The 20,268-nt window shown below is 35.2% G+C and overlaps 1 protein-coding gene across 3 annotated transcripts in view; it reads left to right on the forward strand.

Annotated features, from left to right (window-relative positions):
* The first annotated feature begins 825 nt into the window (after positions 1 to 825).
* The window catches only part of LOC125653691 (DIS3-like exonuclease 2), a 34,664-nt gene continuing 15,221 nt past the window's right edge, over positions 826 to 20,268 (forward strand). The window contains exons 1-4 of one of the 3 annotated variants that reach the window (XM_048883257.2): positions 826 to 926; positions 8,779 to 9,003; positions 10,137 to 10,953; positions 16,682 to 16,725. In XM_048883257.2, coding sequence (XP_048739214.2) covers positions 8,815 to 9,003; positions 10,137 to 10,953; positions 16,682 to 16,725 — 1,050 coding nt within the window. In that variant the 5' untranslated portion in view covers positions 826 to 926; positions 8,779 to 8,814. Of the gene's footprint in view, positions 1,069 to 8,778; positions 9,004 to 10,136; positions 10,954 to 16,681; positions 16,726 to 20,268 lie in introns of all 3 variants that reach the window. The other 2 variants (XM_056147195.1, XM_056147241.1) reach the window with 2 other exon arrangements.

Here is a 20,268-nt window from a genome sequence, read left to right on the forward strand (position 1 = left end):
CTATTCGTCCAAGAAGCTGATCCATAACGTACGAAGTAGTTATAATAGACCCTATGCGCAATAGTTCAATCGATGCCCATTGCCCTCTTTAATTGAATTAATTAAATCATTAATTCAATTGATCAATGCGCGCAAAAAGTATTAAAATTAGAGAGTAATTATTTGATAAGAGACACCTTTAATTCAACATATCCACAATTCTGAATTATTGATTTATTTAAGTGAAGGATTTTACGCACATTAATTTCTTATACGAAATCGTTGTAAATGATTTAAGATATATATATCTTCAATATTGAATCTACAGAGGTGCGCGCATCAATTCAATTAATGAGAGCAATAATCTATTTAATGCGCGCATCAATTTCCCACAATATTTAACTGATGTGTGCATCAATTCAGGTGATGAGCAATCTGATTAAAATCCGATCCTATGATCCGCTCACTTAGATCGCAACACTACAGATTGGGTGATGAGATCAATAATTGATTTGATATGCGCTCATGCATCAATGAAATGATTGGTTGCAGTAATTGTCTTTATATTAATTTGGTACTCCAAATATATATGATATATTTACTGCAACTCGTGTTAAACTGATTCCAGTTAGGGGTTCCAATTCTGAGAGAGAGAGAGAGAGAGAGAGAGAGAGAGAGAGAGAGAGAGAGAGAGAGAGTTGAAATAAATCTTACTATGGCCAGGGTCTTTCATTTTTGTCAAAAGCATTAAGTTTTAGTGATTTTATTCTATTGTAAAATTATCTAGTAATCTGCATTTTATTCCATTTTAAATGTCGGGATCGACATTCACACCAACGTGGTATGCATTCAGAACTTTTCGCCCTTTTCCTATTCACAGTAGCTGAGGGGCGATGTGCTCCGAATTCGTGGTGTGGTGAAATTCGATTTTCTAACAACATTTGCTGGTAAATTTCAATGTTGCACCAGAAGTGTGTAACCGTAAGGTGTATTCATTGTGTTGTGTATGAAAAGTGTCATACATTTAGACATCAACATCTTATCAACCCGTATATGGACGTTCGTAAATAATGTGAGTAAAGGACCTGGGTGAGTGGGTCATTATCAATATATGGTGTTGGCACTGCTAGGCCTAGTATTTTTACACCTGCTAACCATCTAACATCTCTATGTGGCATTTGATATCTTAATATGTACAGACCAAATCACCTATTTCGGTATTTTCCGTGATCTTTCGTTTTGAATTAGTGATATGTCTGTACACCACGCAAGGCAGCTGTTCAGCTAAGATTTGACATAACTGAAAAACGAAACTTTTATTCCCAAGTGGAAGGGGGGGGGGGGGGGTGATAGGGATTGTCCAGTGAAGCTTTCACTTTACTCAGCAGGGGTGCATAGAATCACCGAAATTACTGCTAATCACTGAAATTACCAAAAGAAATGACCTAAATTACCAATAAAGGGCCAAACAAACTTGGCAAAAAGCATCCTTGGGTGAAGAGCTTTTAAGTTTGTTCAAATGAAGAGCCATGTCCTCTTCAAGGTGGAGATAATCATGAAAATTTAAAAATAGGGTGGGGTCATTTAAAAATCTTCTTCTCAAGAACCACTGGGTCCGAAGAGCTGAAATTTACATGAAAGCTTCCTGACATAGTGTAGATTCAACTTTTTTAAAATCATGGCCTACGGGTTAGGGATGGGGCCACAATAGGGGATCAAAGTTTTACATACAGATATATAGGACAAATCTTTAAAAATCTTCTTCTCAAGAACCACTGGGCTAGGAAAGTAGAAATTTACATGAAAGCTTCCTGACAATGTGCAAATTAAAGTTTGTTCAAATCATGGTCCCTGGGGATAGGTTGGGGCCACAACAGGAGATCAAAGTTTTACATAGAAATATATAGGGAACAGTGCTCGAGCTGGGCTTCGCCATTTTCGCCAATGGCGAATTTTTTTCAAAAATGGCAAAAAAAAATTGAAAGTGGCGAAAATCCCTTTTTGCAATAAATTGTATTTTTAATCCTTTGTCAGTGACACATTATCGCCTGTTTGTTTATGCAGTCAAAATCAACGCGTGCGACCGGAAATCTCGCGTCGCTCCAGTGCACACAGAGCTGGTCACAGCCTCAGGTAATTTATGGCTGCAAAAAAGTCGGTGATTATGTAATAAAGTACATCGGACAACTGTTTACCCTGCTGTGGTCAATTGTTTAACATTTAAAGTCTTATTCATTATTGTGTTTTCATCTCCACATTAATGTCAATTCTTAACCAGAGAACCGGCCGGTAATTAAATTGGCCGTATTATTGTGTATAATGTATATCTGAATACATCAATTGTTTGTTTTTGTGGCCAAACTCGTTGATTACAAGATTTTGATGTGTTTGATTTTAGTTCGAATATTTCATAAACAATGCGGTCGGTCACCATTGATATGGACATAGCAATTTTAATAAATAATTTTCTTTGAAGTTCGGTTCGCAACAGTATAAAAATGCTAATCTCATAAGACTATGCACCCCATTCTATTTTGACCGTAAACTTGTAGCTTCTGACCCTAGTCAGTATAAAATTAAAAAAATATCTATGTTTGGCTTTACAGTCAACCCCACCTCTTCAAACATCTGATTCTGTCCAAATTGCAAAATCTTCCATACAAAAACGGAAATTTAATAGGGAATGGTTGAGATACGACTCTAAATTGGGCTTGATGTTTTGTGACATCTGCATTTCGGCTAATGTACACAATGTTTTCACTGAGGGGTGTAGCATCATGAAGTTTATATTTATATGATTTATTATCTGAATTTTGATTTCCATAATAGAATTTATCTTATTATTTCAGAAGGAAATGTTTAGGTATGGTTGCTGGATATGATTAAGTAATGTAACTGATTCAAAATGCTAAAATAAGTGTAATGAATAAAATAATATATAATATGATGGAAATAATGGCCTACATTTTCCATAACGCTATGCGAGTTATTTCCCCCTGATTACAGGGCGCACAGCAAATTGCGGTCCTCAGTTGACAGTGCCATATATAAGGAATAAATAGAAAATTTACAATTTTTGATTGCAGTCAATTGCCAGTTAAGGAATTTTTCCAAGAATTAAGTGTAATGACTTTAAAATAGTATAATTGAACAAAATATTTTAGTCCCTAATTACATTTATACGTGTCCCTTGTGTGGTTTTCTCGCAAGCAATGTATGGTTATGATGTAATAAAGTATGTAAATATTACCTAGTCCTCGATTTCTTTAGATCAGAATCATGATGTCCTTAGTATATCAGCAATTCTTCATTATTAATTTTTATCAATATTTTCGACAACCAAAACACACAAACAAAACATGCAATACAATATGCCTAAAAACACATGTAAAACCAACGCATACCGGTACCAATATATGGTTTCACACTGAACAAAACTACTTGTTGCTAAATGTACACTAGGTGCCAATAAATAAAGCATGTTAATTATCTCGAATTGGTATGTCTAGTGTAATATTTTTGTTAAATTTTAATATTTTTTTCGCGTGTGATTTGATTTTTTGAAAGTTATATTTTGTGTACATCGACTTACACCTCTTCTTGCACTTCAGTTACTCAAACGAGCACAAAACAATCATCAGACTCGTAGCAAGAATGGGTCTGCCTCCTCTTAACATTACATACAAACTTGGTTGTTTTCACATGCAGAGAAAGACCTATAGTCGGATAGCCCCCCCCCCTCCCCCCCCCCCTTCCCCTTAGAAAAAGCATTGTCGTGAATGGTAGTGGAAATGTAAAATTTAACATATGAATGGAACTGAAAAATCAACCCTTGCCGCCTTCCCTCTCGAGCTTTGGATTATTATTATTTTTAAAATTTACTTGTCAAGAAATTTTAGACAATATTATGAAGTCAACTTTTCTCTCTCTCACCCCCCCCTCACCCCCACCCACCCCTTTCGATGCTACGTGCCTGATTGTATCATATGCTTTCAATTTATGTGTCTACATCGTTTTTAAAACAGATTACTATTAGACTCCTTGGTATTAATTGCATAATTTGGACAGAAATAAACTTCAAATACACCTATAACACCCCCCTTCCACAACTCTACAATTTCACAAAGTGCATACTTTAAAACGTTTTCTCCATAAAATCGAAGAAATTAAACCTTGTTTTTGTCATAGATATATTACAACCTGTTAAAACTTGGTATACTTAAGAATTTGGTAACATAAGCTATACTATACACTATTTGTTAATGCTATTTATGTGAAGCTTAGGACCGCAATCGTAAGCGCCCCCCCCCCCCCCCCCCCAACTTCCGGTGTAAGGGGAGTAACTGCAAAAATGTAGGCCATTGTAAAGCATGTGATTATTTGTGCCGCACCACTCCCCGAAAAAGTGGCGAAAAGGAATTCTGGTCCAGTGGGAGCACTGATAGGGAAAATCTTTTAAAATCTTCTTCTCAAGAATCACTGAGCCAGAAGAGCTAAGATTTACATGAAAGCTTCCTGACATAATGCAAATTCAAGTTTGTAAAACATATGGCTCCCTGGGGTAAGTTGGGGCCACAATAGGGATCAAAGTTTTACATGCGTATATGTAGGGAAAATCTTTAAATATGGGCCAAAGTGACTCAGGTGAGCGATGTGTTCCATGGGTCTCTTGTTTGAAAAGAATAATACTTATGAAGATCACGGAAGAAAACTGATTCATGTATTTGCCACACAGGCTAACTAGATTTCAATTTTATGCTCCCACCTGAAATTTAACTCGTATTTGGCGAGTGGACAAGTGTTAAGTTTGTTTGTAGACAATATCATACTATCATTCAAAAGTTGACTGGACATTGTGAATATTTATACTGTTATGTCTTTTGTTTATGTCCTCAAAAACTCTTTACTGGAAGAATTTGGAAGTGGATTCAATTCATGAACAACTGGGGTACAACGGGACATGATATTTCAGCACAGATATTACTGTGTCATTTTTAACTTTCGTTAAATGTGGAAATAATAACTGCAGTGAATTGTGTTTTTAGCTCACCTGAGCAGAAGGCTTTCAAAGGGGAGATAATCACAAAAATGCAACATTAGGATAGGGTCATTTAAAAATCTTCTTCTTAAGAACCACTGAGCCATAATGCAGATTCAAGTTTGTTCAAATCATGGCCCCCTGGGGGTAGGATGGGGCCACAATAGGGGATCAAAGTTTTACACAGAAATATATAGGGGAAATCTTTAAAAAATCTTCTTCTCAAGAACCAATGAGCCAGAAGCGCTGAGATTTACATGAAAGCTTCCTGACATAGTGCAGATTCAAGTTTGTTCAAATCTTGTCCCCCGGGGTTAGGTTGGGGCCACAATAGAGGATCAGAGTTTTACATAAGAAATATATAGGGAAAATCTTTTTCTCAAGAACCATTGGGCATTTACGTGAAAGCTTTCTGACATAGTACAGATTCGAGTTTTTAAAAATCATGACCTCCAGGGGTAGGTAGGGGCCACAATAGGGACTAAGGTTTTACATGCAAATATATAGTGAAAGTCTTCAGATATGGGCCAAAGTCACTCAGGTGAGCGATGTGGCCCATGGACCTCTTGTTAAATTTTTGATTAAATATTTGTTACATGAAATGAAATAGAGTACATTGATATTGGAATGCCTCATGGTAACATGTGAGAGGCATTATATCCACACTGACATTTAGATGCTTCATATTTTGATAACTGTTACTATGTATTTGTTATCTATATGAACCCTTTACATTTATTTCATGAAAATCTTGTGTTAGAATGCAGTAAGTGAATGCGAAAAATAACAAGATTAGAAAATACAGGTGAACAAAAATAGGGAATATGATTAAATTGGAAAGTATCTGTGGGGCCAATAAGGTCATATTGTGAAAATGTTTTAGATTTTAGAATGATGTTCATGAAGCTCTCTACTAAATTGTGAAATTCATGGCTCCTGTGTCAGGGGTTCAGGCCCTTGGATGGGGCCAATATGGCCACATAATAAAAATGTATAAAATTTAATTTTTTCTTCTCCATTTTAAAGGGACTGGTTCACGATTTTTGAGAAAAATATTTTTCATTTTTTGATGTTAAACATTAAAAATATAACCCATTTAATGTTGACAGCCAAAATTTTGACTCTCTGAATGCAAGAATAAAAGCAATATTTTAGCCTTAAAAATCTGTGTTATGTAAACAAAGACTCGAGTCTTTTAATGTATACAAACAAACCCGTGAAACAATAATTTTGTAATATAAAGCATCTTAATTCTGCAAAGTCACAAATTTCAACTTTTAGATTACACATTTTACCCAAAGAATGGTTGAAATGTGAAAGATATGATAAACTTTGATCAATATTCATTTCTTTTGAAAATTTCGTAAACAATAACACCACAATCTTTGTTAACAAAACAAATAATAAACTCCCTAAAATGAGCTTTTGTGATAATGTATAACCTTAATTTTTATGTGAAACCTTTTAAACATTTTAGACAGTAGATTTTGATCATTAAAAGTGAAAAACAAAATTTTGGGGAAAATCGTGAATCAGTCCCTTTAAATGCATAATATGAGGTTCGTAATGTCATCTTCTTAAATTGTGAAATTCAGGGATCAGGGAGTGAGGGTGTTAGAATGATTGATATGTTTCAAACTTCCATTTTTCCTTCTGTACAGTAAATGAATAGGATTTGTGTGCATATTTTGAAAGATCATAAACATACGCAGGAAGGGCTCCATATTGAAATTTAAATGCAAATAGGAGACTCCCTGTACGGACTATGATACTCAGGTGACAGTTATTAAGGCTTGTGGGCCTTTTGTGAGTTTTATTATTGTCAAATTTGCAAAGGTATTTAAAGTCCATTTAAATTTCTAAAACTACCCAATTTGATTATAAAATTCCTATTTTTAGCCCTAAATTGCATAAGTTTAGCCCTTTAATTAGCCCTAATTTTTTGTCAACAAGTGCTGGGCAGTCTGTATTATGTGGTTTTAACAGTTGCCTGTCTTTTTAGCTCACCTGAGCTAAAGACTCAAGTGAGCTTTTCTGATCAAAATTTGTCTGTTGTCTGTCATCGTCGGCGGTGACGTCGACGTAAACTTTTCACATATTCGACGTCTTCTCAAGAACCGCTAGGCCAATTTCAACCAAACTTGCCACAAAGCATCCTTGGGTGAAGGGCTTTCAAGTTTGTTCAAATGAAGGGCCATGTCCCTTTCAAAGGGGACATAATCACAGAAATGGGGTGGGGTCATTCAAAAATCTTCTCAAGAACCACTGGGCCAGAAAAGCTGAAATTTACATGAAAGCTTCCTGACATGGTGCAGATTCAAGTTTGTTCAAATCATGGCCCCATGGGGTTGGATGGGGCCACAATAGGGGATCAGAGTTTTACATACAAATATATAGGATAAATCTTTAAAAATCTTCTTCTCAAGAACCACTGAGCCAGAAAAGCTGAGATTTACATGAAAGCTTCCTGACATAATGCAGATTCAAGTTTGATCAAATCATGGCCCCTTGGGGTATGATGGGGCCACAATAGGGGATCAAAGTTTTACATACAAATATATAGGAAAAATCTTTAAAAATCTTCTTCTCAAGAACCACTGGGCCAGAAAAGCTGAAATTTACATGAAAGCTTTCTGATATATTTCAGATTTCAGTTTGTGAAAATCATGGACCCCAGGGGTGGGATGGGGTCACAAGGGGGGGGGATCAAAGTTTTGCATACAAATATATAGGGAAAATCTTTAAATATGAGCCAAGGTGAGCGATGTGGTCCTTGGGCCTCCTGTTTATTTTTCCAGTAAAGTGTAATCGATGTCGGATGACAGAATCTTACAGGAGATTTTATCTCCCCTCCCTCTAACAATTTGAATTTTGATTTTTGTCCAATATTGATCTTTTGATCTCGCCCTTAAGGGGCAAGGTCTGAAAAAAAAACTTCTAAATTTGCAATTTTCCTCAAGACTCCCTTCCCCTTAAAATTAGTCATCCTCAGGTCAAGGTCACAAATCTTCTCAAAAGTCACAGAAATGGAAATTGTGAAACGAATATCCAATGATACCCGTAAAATCAAGCCACAGGGGCAGAACATGGATAATGCAACTGCTGAGTGAGCAATATGGCCCATGAGCCTCTTGTACAGGGTTAAGGATATCATTAAAAGTCAGATGGCAAAAGCGAAATTATATTGCAGGGATTTTCAAGGTTTGGTTATCTTGGGAAAGGTTATCTTTTTCCTTTCATGGGTAAATTATTTCCCATCAGTTATGGAAATGTCCTAAATTGGAGACATATTCCTTTCATAAGGTTGAATATGAATTTCAATGAAAATCCTGTTCAAATATTGTTTTTTTCTGCTATCATTGAAGTCCAACAATATAGATAATAATCAAAGATCAGTCATTTGAGATTTTGTAAACTGAGAAGGGTCCCCCCATTTGGGAGGTCCCTCCTGCATCCTCAAACATTCCACTTCAATATTAAATGGACATCAGTAACATTCTATGTCAATATTAAATGGGCATCAGTTACATTCTACCTCAATATTAAATGGGCATCAGTAACATTCTACTTCAATATTAAATGGGCATCAGTTACATTCTACCTCAATATTAAATGGGTATCAATAACATTCTACTCTCATATTAAATGGGTATCAGCAACACTCTACTCTCATATTAAATGGGTATCAGTTTACATTATGTGACAGAGGTGGAGTAGACATCCGTATGATTGATAACGTTTTTGTTTACATTATGTGACAGAGGTGGAGTAGACATCTAATTGCAAATATACACAGAATGGCAACCAATATGCTGAATGATTTAGAACCTGGCAAAGCAAGAAGTGACAATGGGATGGAGGAGCAGCAGAAAAGTGCAGAAGGAATCGATCCGTCCACTAAATCCAAGTCAAAGTTGAGTAAACCCAAAGTGGGCAGCTACACTCAGCTACTGAGACAGCACCAAAAAAAGTCACCGAGAGATGTGGTAAGGTCAAAATTAGTCAGTTTATGTCGTGGAAAAATAGCATGGGTATTATCAGTTATTTGTATGTGAGAGTTTTATGACTGATTAAAAAATATCCGATAGCCATGAATAAGGCTAACTACTCCAGGAAAGCATTATATGGAATACAAATCATCACAATGTAGAAGGATAAAAGATAACAGCTATTTATTGAAATCTCTATGAAATACATCTGGTGTGGCTCCAGTGTTACTGTTGTTAATTTCTAAGTATTTAACAGGTTATACTGATTTATCAGTTTTATGCAATCAGATAATGATCTATATGAAATCAATTATTATGAATGGAAGAAAGTAGAATTATGCCGTGCTACTTTGGTTGTGAAGTTTGAACTGTGACTCTTCAGCTGGGCTAGCTATCCAATTCATGTGAGAGAAGAATAGAAATGCATTCTCCTCTTTGAAAAACCCTATCATATTACCAGGTTGAACTGGCTGTTCAAAGGTCCAGTAACATTAGGACATACACAAATGGGGAAGTGCACAGTGTGTATAAAAATATGACATTCCGAATGGCCTTAAATTACAGAAAGGCATTTGATAAAAGGAACAAAATTACATAGATGAGCTTTAATACAAGGACTGCATATTGTATTTTGAATTTGAGGGTGGGGTGGGTGGGGGTGTGACACCCGTATTTCCAATAAGATTGATATAAGGATAGAGAAAGAAAAGTGTATTGAAGAAAGAAAGGTCGAGGTTATCTCTTGTATACTGCATATTGTTAGTAGATTCTCTTGTAGATGTGAGTATTTAATATTTAATTCATGTGAAATGAAAGTTTTTGCTTTAAATTATACATTTGTCTCTGATTTGAGATTTGACAGTCTTTCGAAGTATACTAAGCACTTATGATTTTACATTGTTGCAAATTAACACTGAATGGTGTTTAATGAAATTAAGTACTTGTACTATGTATGACATAAGAAATTTATAGTGATTGATAAAATTAGCATCTGTGCTCTTTATTCATTACCATGGAATACACTTCATATTGAAACCATTGAAGAATACCTGTTTATTTAATGCTTCATTGACTTAAAACATAGGAATTCATGATTCTAGAGTAGGACTACAGAGATTGATTTGTTGTAGGTGGATCAAGAAGAGAAGAAAACTGTTCCAACAAAAGAAAACAAGAAGAAAGTGTTTGAAATGATTGTCGATTCAACGCAAAAATCTATGGGGAATGAGGCGAGGGGTACTGAAAGAATAACTTCAAATATATTACAAAATTCGGAGGATATTTCTCTGAACAGTTGTGAGTTTAAACCTTTCATAGTAAAATCTCGGGGTAAGAAAACTGAAAACAGTGCATTTTCTGAAAAATTAGAAGAAAGAGAAAGACAAAATGATGGCGGTGTTTTAGAAGAAGGGGCATTTAAATCTTTTGTTGTGGAATCTCAGAAGACAAGGCCAGACAGTAAGGGTAAACGTGCTGCAGCTCAGACAGAGAAAAGACCGGATAGTGTGAAACCTAAGCAACGTTCCCAGGGATCTGAAAGCCCAGAGGGAAATCCGAAAAATAAAAGGAAGAGTAAAAATGAAGACAATAGAACTTCTCAGCATGAAACTGATGATCATGTTGATAGACCAAATAGTGGAAGAGGAAAACGAAAAGATAAGAAAAAGGGACAGGGGGCAGATTCTCTAGAAAATCAACAGGATGAAAATAGTAAAACAAACAGAAACAAGAAATTTGTAAGAAATCAAAAAGAAAATAGAAGTAGAGCTGGTAGTGGAAAATTGGTTGAAAATGAAAGTAGAAACAGAGAGCAGAATGAAGAGGGAGTAATTTTCAGTGGGAGACCTGGGAGTCATCAGAATCTGGAGGGAGAGTCTAGGGAAGAAGCAATGGAGAATAATGTTGCTCAAGGAAGGGGCCACCATGGAGGGAAAAGAAATAAAAAAGGTATTTAACTGTAATTAGGTATGTCCTGATCTGATATCTCTGTTGATTTTGTACCATTTGAGCTTTTTTATGCCTCACCCTGGAAATTTCAGGCACATTTAGTGTCGGTCATTGTCCATGACTTATCCCGTCTTCTGTATTCTGTAAGTGTTTTCCCAATTTGCATTTAGCTCATTTTTAAATTAACAATACAAAGTCTTCGTAGAGATTTACATCGTATTGACAGCATGACATCTATGCCCAATATTTTTTCAAACCCACACCTCCTTTATGGCCTTGACCTCACAATTCTGGATTTCTGACTTTGCTATTATGTACAAAAAAACATCTTTGTACGTAGCATAACAACTAGGCTCAATTTGATCACCATAACCTTTCTTCTGAATTGATTTCACATTCCCTGGATTTTGCATATATAACTCATTTTTGATTAACATGTCTTCTGCAAACTTTATAAAAACATTTAAATCTCACATTTTCAGATTTTCAAATTGCATTCACATGTAGCTTAGTTATGACAATCTGATGCTGCTGCCTTCATCTTGGCAAAAGCATACACATGTAACTATTTTGCCCAGAAGTTTTTACCTTGGTCCTCAGTATGTACTTAACCTCAAATTCCTAGATTTTGAGTTTTTAGCATGTTTCTGAACAATCACATTGAGGTACAGTGGAGCCTCGTTAATCCAGACACTTTGGTTCTCAGCAAAATCGTCCGGATAAATGAAGCGTCCGGATAATTGAATCGCATATTTTCTATCTTTACATAAGTAACCAATATATGCCTACTTTATTGATGCATAGTGAATTAAACACATTCTATCATTGGATTTGACAATTTGCATTAGTAAATAAACTAGAGCAAAGCTCGTTGCAAAGCAACGAGAGGTCTTCCGTCGGAGCTGTGTGACATAAAAACCTTGAATTTTACCAATGTCCTTGGGTCAGGTCCTAATGCAGCCTCAGTTAACATGAAAAACTGAAGAGAATACTTCATCGAGTTTGAATTATTTATACATACAAATCACATAAATTGCTCTCAAATCTTGAATATTTTTTAAAACTTTAATATCTATCGGCGTAAATACATGTAGGTATATTATGTACACAGTGTGCACAGAAGTCGCGTATGAATTTCACGCTAGGGACACGTGCTGAAGTTACATAATTTGGACCAGGAGTTCTGAATCAATGTTTAATCAAAGTCATTGTTTTTAAACCAGGGCTTTCAACAAATTTAAAAGTAGGAGGCTGAAATGAAAAAGTAGAAGGCGATCCAATGCGAACGGCACAGCCGTATCGCACGCCGAGCATAGCTCGACGCCCTTACAGCCGGGGGTCTGGGGTAAATGACGCAAAATCCTGCATTCTGGCGTTTTCCTGGCACTTAAATGCAGCTTTGAAATTGTCATTTTTTTGCCTGAAATTTTTACTTTTGCCATGAATTTATTGTTTCATATGTGAAATTTTCTGTTCATGCAAAGACTTAAAAAATTCAACATTGCAAAGTACTAATTTTGATGCAAAATGAAAAATAAAGTGCATCAAGATAACTACATGTAATTATGTTTTGCAATGCTGTATCAATTAATTTTTGCTCACCCCAATATTTTTTAAATAAAACCCAAACAATCTTTATTACAAATTAATAAGTAACATTTAAATGACCTATAATTTTATTTTTCCACAAATTCAAGTTAACAGCTACAGATTTGTTGGTAACATAGCGAATTTGTGCTGAAAAATTCTACTTTCGTTTTTATTTAATACCACATGGGCATTTGCAAATTAAAAAGAATAGCAAGTCTGAAATCTTTCCTGAGTAAATTCTGTTTTCGCTTTAAAATTGTTGATTGATATTATACTTGTGTCACTTTCACTTCTGGCCTTTTTAAAGCCGAAACTGAACAGGGTATTTGTTCTCTTCATTCCGTCAACATCATTGATTTTTACGTTCAGGACTTGTTGTTATCTTTCGGAACTTCTCGTCTGTGTTGTCACGAATTGGGTAAATCCGAGGCTTTCCGACTATTGCAATTGAGTATTATTTTCTACACCAACAGACGACCAATCAGGTGCCGGTATTTACCTGAACTAAATTTAGCGCAAGTAAACATGTTTTTACATCCTAGTTGATACGGCCGCGATTTCTGAGTCTACTAAAGTTTGGAAGATGTTTAAAGTTTTATAAAAGTTTTTTTCATTGGACATACATTTTTGTCACTAAAGTAGCCGGCACCTAATGTTACTATAGGCGGCGGAAATCCGCCGGCTACCGGCTACTTTTGAAAGCCCTGTTTTAAACAATAAAACAACAAATCATTTGAAATGAGACTGGTCGGCTATGGGTTTCTGAATATTCTATACGCATGTTTAGATTTGGTTTAATCATGATTATAAACTATTGATTTCGAAACATGCTCAGAAATAATTCGTTATGTTTGTAAAATGTATCCATTTTCTTTTTCACAACGAAGAATTTGAGTAAAGCTTGTGTGTTCAGTTAGAGTAGTGTGAAATCACAGATTGCTTGTTCAGCAGCGATGAATCTCCGATATTAAATACACATTCAATTAGACATGATTGAGAAACGAACTGTATATTAAATTGCAGATTTTAAAATTGATGCCTGACTCAATGCTCTAGAGTTTTGAATTTAAAACAAATCAAACGTAAGACCAGGGACGTATATAAAGAAGTGTATACATCCCCGGAAAGACTGAATTATTCTAAAAATCCAATATAATCAAAAACATAACATTCTGTGTTGTATTTAGGACAACAATGTTTACTTTGTGTACATGCCCTGGTTCACACGCGTTGGTTCCTCGAGGCGGTTACGTAATTGTAAACAAAAACAAACCCCGCGGTGTATGTAAGATGCGTGTAGTTAATGACTGAGTTATTCTATGCTTGAAGGTTTGTTTCTTCAATCAAATATATCGTTGTTTTAATAACAAACGTAGAAGAGATAACCTTTTCCTCTTTTTTCTTTGGAACGATTGTTTATATTAAAGTTACTAAATAATAACAAAAGAAAGTTGTCGATAGATGATTTTTAAAGGAACTATAGATCACGTTAAAACCTTATTTTAAAAGAATATTAGCATTTCATGAAGTCAGATTTATCAATTAAAGCAAGTTTATTTAAGTTATACGCATATTTTCCCCCCTTCACCTACTTAATGATACGGTTACCTGTTTGCGGGTCAAGCTTTTTACTCATATATAACGCAATACTCGAGCAAAATATCATGTTTATGAGATCAATAAGATGTTAAAAAACAACTTTTCCAGCGAAAGCCATATCGAAATATTTACCGTTTTTGAGTTATAAAGCGAAAACTTTGAAGATCACCAGATCCCTAATTGAAGGGGCCAGCCCCTTTTTAGGAATATCAAAAGAAAGCTCTTAACATTTTGCGCAACTTTTGTTCTACATGTCTTAACAAAATATTTTTAGTTTAAAAGATACAAAGGAAAATATGTGTAATTTTTTGCTCCTTTAGGCGTCCTTATTTTTGAACCCTGTTAACCACCATTTCGAACACTGTAATCAAAAAACGATGTGCACAACTACAATGCTCCTACTTTTCTTTTTCAATGCATTTTCTGCTCAAGCTTTTACAGTCTCGGAGCCTTTGTCTGGAAACCAAAGCCCCTAAAATTTCATTCAAAGGGGAATAACTCGTGAACAGAAGGGTATTTCTGAAATGTAGTACATGATTTTAAAAGTGTTCTGTAAAGTTTATAAACCCTGAAAATTTGAGCAAAATCCATGCAGAAATGAACGAGATATGAAGCTTCAAAGTTAGCGTCTAGGAAAAAGAAGAAAAAAAAGAATAATAAGAATAATCCTAACCAGCACAATCAGTAGAAGGTCTTCCGTTGTTACGGAAGACCTTAATTATGATGATGTTAACATTTACATGTATTTCAAAGCACTAAAATTTAATGTACGTGTTCAGCGTATTTGCCTGTGCTTACATTGTACGTATATATGAACCCTACAAATAAATATACAAAACTGTGTACCGTATGCACTAAAACAAATAATGAAGCACTGTATGTAACTATAAGTAAATTAATCATTAGTAACTAACATAATCAATTACACTTCAAACATTTCATCACACTTTTACTTCTTAAAGAGGCCTGTAATTTCCATCTGTCATGATTCTCAGGTTCGGCGGTCTGTTAAAACAATCTTCATCGTCCAAAGTTGATATAAAAATTTCGTGATTATCATGTCAGTTGAAACATTCTTTAACCAAAATTCAATCTGCCAGAGTTTATATTTCTTGTTCTATAATTATCCAAGACAATATCGGGAGAACAAAAATCATTTAAGCTCGTAATATCAAGACCTACTACTGCTTTGATCTAGCCACGTGCATCTATTATTTTCATGATGCGATGATAACGGAACAAAACTCGGGTGAAACTAACATTACGGGTACATACAAAATTTAATTGTCATTTTCCTTAAAATGGTAATTTTCTCACTTCTACCCAGAGTTTAAAAATTCGAAAGCAATAAAGCGCTACAACATCGTAACAAGAATCAATCGTACACAGGTACATTCTACATGCGTGACATTCTAAACGTTAAAAACTTATACTACATGTGCATGAACATACATGTATATTTCATGCCAATCAACAGTATAAAATCCAGAATCTAGAAGTATAATCTACACTCTTTAGATTTGAATAAGCCGATATCAATTTACGAATCAGGACAACTGATATGTGTAGCAGTTAAAAAATATCATTACGGCATGATGTTTAATTTATTAATACTATTAGGGTATTGATCAAGACTATAAATTAATATGCTACAGATTTATTTACAAAATTCAACACTACATGCAATAAAGATCTTATGTGCAAAAATTGGCAATACAATGTCTCGATCGGCACGTGCTATCTAACGGACTTATCATCACACACCATCGAATTGGAGGGAGGTGTTGACAGGGTACAGGTAATTGCTTCAATTAGACAGTTTGGCTTGTTTTCTTTATAATTTACGCCTTGCTAAAATTGTTCGACACAGACCTTCCCTAAACAAAATTACCGTCCGGATTAACGGTACAATTTTCAATGCATTATAACGTTTTGTAGTAAAAAGTGACCGTCCGGATCCGGAACGCGAATTTCCGGATTAATGATGCAAAATAACATATAAATATTCCGTTCCCAAGAAAAATCGTCCGGAAGGTGAAGCGTCCGGATTAATGGCGTCCGGATTACCGAGGCTCCACTGTAATTCATGTAATATAAACATATTTCTAGTTTCCTTTTGAGTTTGCTAGGGAAGTAAATTACAGTATCACAATGAATTAAATGAATCACATTGGTGTAATTCATGTAATATAAACATATTTCTAGTTTCATTTTGAGTTTGTTAGGGAAGTAAATTACAGTATCACAATGAATTAAATGAATCACATTGGTGTAATTCATGTAATATAAACATATTTCTAGTTTCATTTTGAGTTTGTTAGGGAAGTAAATTACAGTATCACAATGAATTAAATGAATCACATTGGTGTAATTCATGTAATATAAACATATTTCTAGTTTCCCTTTGAGTTTGTTAGTGAAGTAAATAACAGTATCACAATGAATTAAATGAATTGTATTACCTTCATTGGTAGTTTTATATTTCACCACTGACTGACAAGTCAAATTCTATAGTTAAAAGTTCGTATTTGAATTTCAGGTCAACAGCCAAATAGCAATAGGGGACAGTCTACCAAACAACAGGTAAAAATAATACATTGCATCATCGAAATATATGTATTTATAGAAGAATGTCTATTATACATTGAACAATTATGTGAAAAATCATACATCAGTCATCAGATGAAAATACATGAACTCTTTTAGAAGTATATGTAGATATATTTTTTTTACAAATGTGAAAAATTATACATAATTAATCATTATAAGTTACAGGATGAACATGCGTGAACTCTTTTAGATGTATGTGTAGATGTATTTTAAAATGTGCAGTGGAAGTGAAATGGCGACTGTTGTTGGAAACTTATCAGTTTGATTTATTGTATAGCATATTATTATGCCCCCTTCAAAGAAGAGGGGCATATATTGCTTTGCACCTGTCGGTCGGTCGGTCAGTATGTTGGTCGGTCGGTTGGTAGACCATGTCATCCACTCAATATCTTGAGAACCATTCACTTGATCATAATGATATTTCATATGTGGGTTGGTTATGAGTAAAAGAGGACCCCAGTGTTTTTCAGGTCAAAAGGTCAAGGGTCAATCTACAATCTACTCTGGACATAAGAATATACTGTCCGTTCACTATCAGAACCCTTTGCTTGACAGACATTAAACTTGGTACACTGGTACATCTTCAGGAGAAGATGACACCTATTGATTTTGAGGTCACAGGGTCAAAGGTCAAGGGTCAAACTGGACATTGGAATATACTGTCCACTCAATATCTTGAGAACCCTTTGCTTGACAGACATCAAACTTAGTACTTTGGTACAACTTCAGGAGAAGATGACGCCTATTGATTTTGAGGTCACAAGGTCAATGGTTGAACTGGACATAGTAATATATTTTCTCCTATATTTTAAGAATTGTTTGCTTGATTGACACCAAACTTGGTACACTGGTACAGCATAAGGAGTAGCTGACCTCTATCAATTTTTAGGTCACCTGGTCAATCCACTCTTGACATAGGAAGATATTGTATGCTCAATATTTTGAATTGATGATACTACTATCAATGTCTGTGTATAACCCTTTTCAATTTTGCATTTGGGGGGGGGGGGGGGGGGACATATATGTTTTACAAACAGCTCTTGTTGTATAGCTGTTTGATTTAGTTTGTTTTATTGTATAGCAGTTTGATTTAGTTTGATTCATTGTATAGCAGTTTCATTTATTGTAATGCTGTTTGATTCATTGTATAGCTGTTTGATTAGGTCACCTGAGTTTACTCAGGTGACCTATTGCAATTGGTTGTTGTCCATCGTCGTGCATTAACAATTCAACAGTTTTAACTTCTTCTTCATAACTACCAGTCCAATTCTTTTCCTATTTAGCATGAAGCATCTTTGGGACAAGGGGAACATAAATTATAATTTTTAGGACTCCAGCACCCCTGGGGTCCTAGGGGCGGGGCAGAAACTGCCCAAAATTTACCAATTTTCAAAAATCTTCTTCTCTACAACCACACATGTGTAAGAAAAACTGCATAGTGATATAGAGCAGGAAAGTCTCTACTAAAATTGTAAATTTCATGATCCCCGGGGTAGGGGTTCTGACCCCAGGGCTGGGCCAATCTTGGTATATAGTGTTTATGTGTAAAACACTTAAATAACGTCTTCTGTAGTGCTATTGATACTAAATAGATATTTAGAAAGAACAGGTAGTCCTTTACCAAAATTGTGAATTTGATGATCCCAGGGGTAGGGGTTTTGGTATAAGGGTGGGACCAAAATGGTCATTCAGCCCCACTGACGACTATACTCGTCGTATTTATAGCGCCTTTATCTGCAGTGACGAGTATAGTCGTCGGGAAAACCCCACTGTCTGTGGCCAATGACGACTATACTCGCACATTTACTAGGTAGTTATACAAGCTCTGATTGGTGGGATAAAAAGAAAATGTCGGACTTTTGGGTATTTAAACCAATAGAATAAAGGTTTATAAATGTTTTGGTGTTGTTAATATAATTTATTCATGATAAAAATAGACATAGACAAAGAAATTGTGAAGCGTGTAAACAGATGTTGATCGTAATGGCGGCAGATGTTCAGAGTGGCGATAGTGGCAAAGAATTTGAAGGTTTTACCTTAAGGTATTCCATGTATAATGAAAGGATAAGGAACAATTTTGAAGGATTTAGATCAACATAAAACTTTATTGTTAAATAATGATGAAAGTGAAGCGGATGAAATTCACATGACTGGTAAATGATTAGAAGCTGACCTTTTTGCACTTAAGACTTTTTGGAAGAGTTGTCTACCCTTTGTAAAAATAAGAAAAATCTAATTTTCTAAAAATGTGTGTGGTCAATGATTAATTTTATTTCATATTTTCATAAAAAGAAAGTGTATGTAACTTTCTACCAAGAGATTAGTATGAATATATAATTTGTTTTTAAGATATTGTAATAAAAGATGCTTTTCCCATATACTTCAATGTTAAATTCTAGGTCTATCAAGCAGTAAACAAAATTTAGAAAATTCCTACCGTGGGTTATTTTTATTTGATGAACCCTTCAAAATGATACCATGGTTACAAATATTCCACCATCCATTTATTAGATATGAAATATGGTCATTATACATTGAATACCTTAAGAGATGTTGAAGAAGCAGAAACTAAATATGTTGCATTATTAGAATTAGATGATGCAGAAACGGCAGGATCTGATTTAGAAATATCGAACATTGACAGTGAATCGGACGAAGAAAGTGAAAGTAGTGACGATGACGTTGTACTGGCGGATTACAATCGTTGGAGTGACAATTTGCGACAAATAAATGTTCCCGCATTCACAGGCCCACAACCTGGTCCCACCAGTGAATTACAGGAGTTCAAAAAGGAAATAGATTTCCTAAATTTGGTTTTCCCTACTGATATGTATACGATTCTGTCAAACGAAACTAACAGATATGCAGAACTTGCATTACGATCGAAAGCAAATCCAAGTTGGTACAAAACAACTCCCGAGGAGACGCGAGCATTCTTGGGGTGCTTGATTGTGATGGGTATTGTTTCTGCCCCATCTCAGGACTTGTATTGGTCTAGGGACATACTCTTTCATTTATCCTGCATTGAAGAGAGGTTTACTCGGACCAGGTTTGAAAGTATACAACGCTACTTTCATGTCGCTGACACTACAACAAACCCTCCTAAGAATCAACCAGGACATGACAAACTTGCCCATGTAAGACCAATCCTTGAGGCCCTACGTGTAAATTTCAAGCGGGAATACAATCCATACATGGAAGTATCCATAGATGAAGCCATGATAGGCTTTTCAGGGAGGCTTGGATTCAAGCAATATGTGCCATTGAAACCCACAAAGCGTGTGTGAACTATAGACATTTTTAACTTCTTCTTGATAACTATCATTCCAAATCTTTTCAAATTTGGTATGAAGCATCTTTGAAAGAAGGGGGACATGAATTATAAATTTTAGGATTCGTGCACCCTGGGGCCTTAGGAGTGGAGTAAAAACTGCCCAAAATTAACTAATTTGCAAAAATCTTCCCAAGAACCACACACGTGTAAGAAAAACTAAATGCATAGTGATGTAGAGCAGG

Source organism: Ostrea edulis, chromosome 1 (assembly GCF_947568905.1).
Source record: "Ostrea edulis chromosome 1, xbOstEdul1.1, whole genome shotgun sequence".
Taxonomy (NCBI): domain Eukaryota; kingdom Metazoa; phylum Mollusca; class Bivalvia; order Ostreida; family Ostreidae; genus Ostrea; species Ostrea edulis.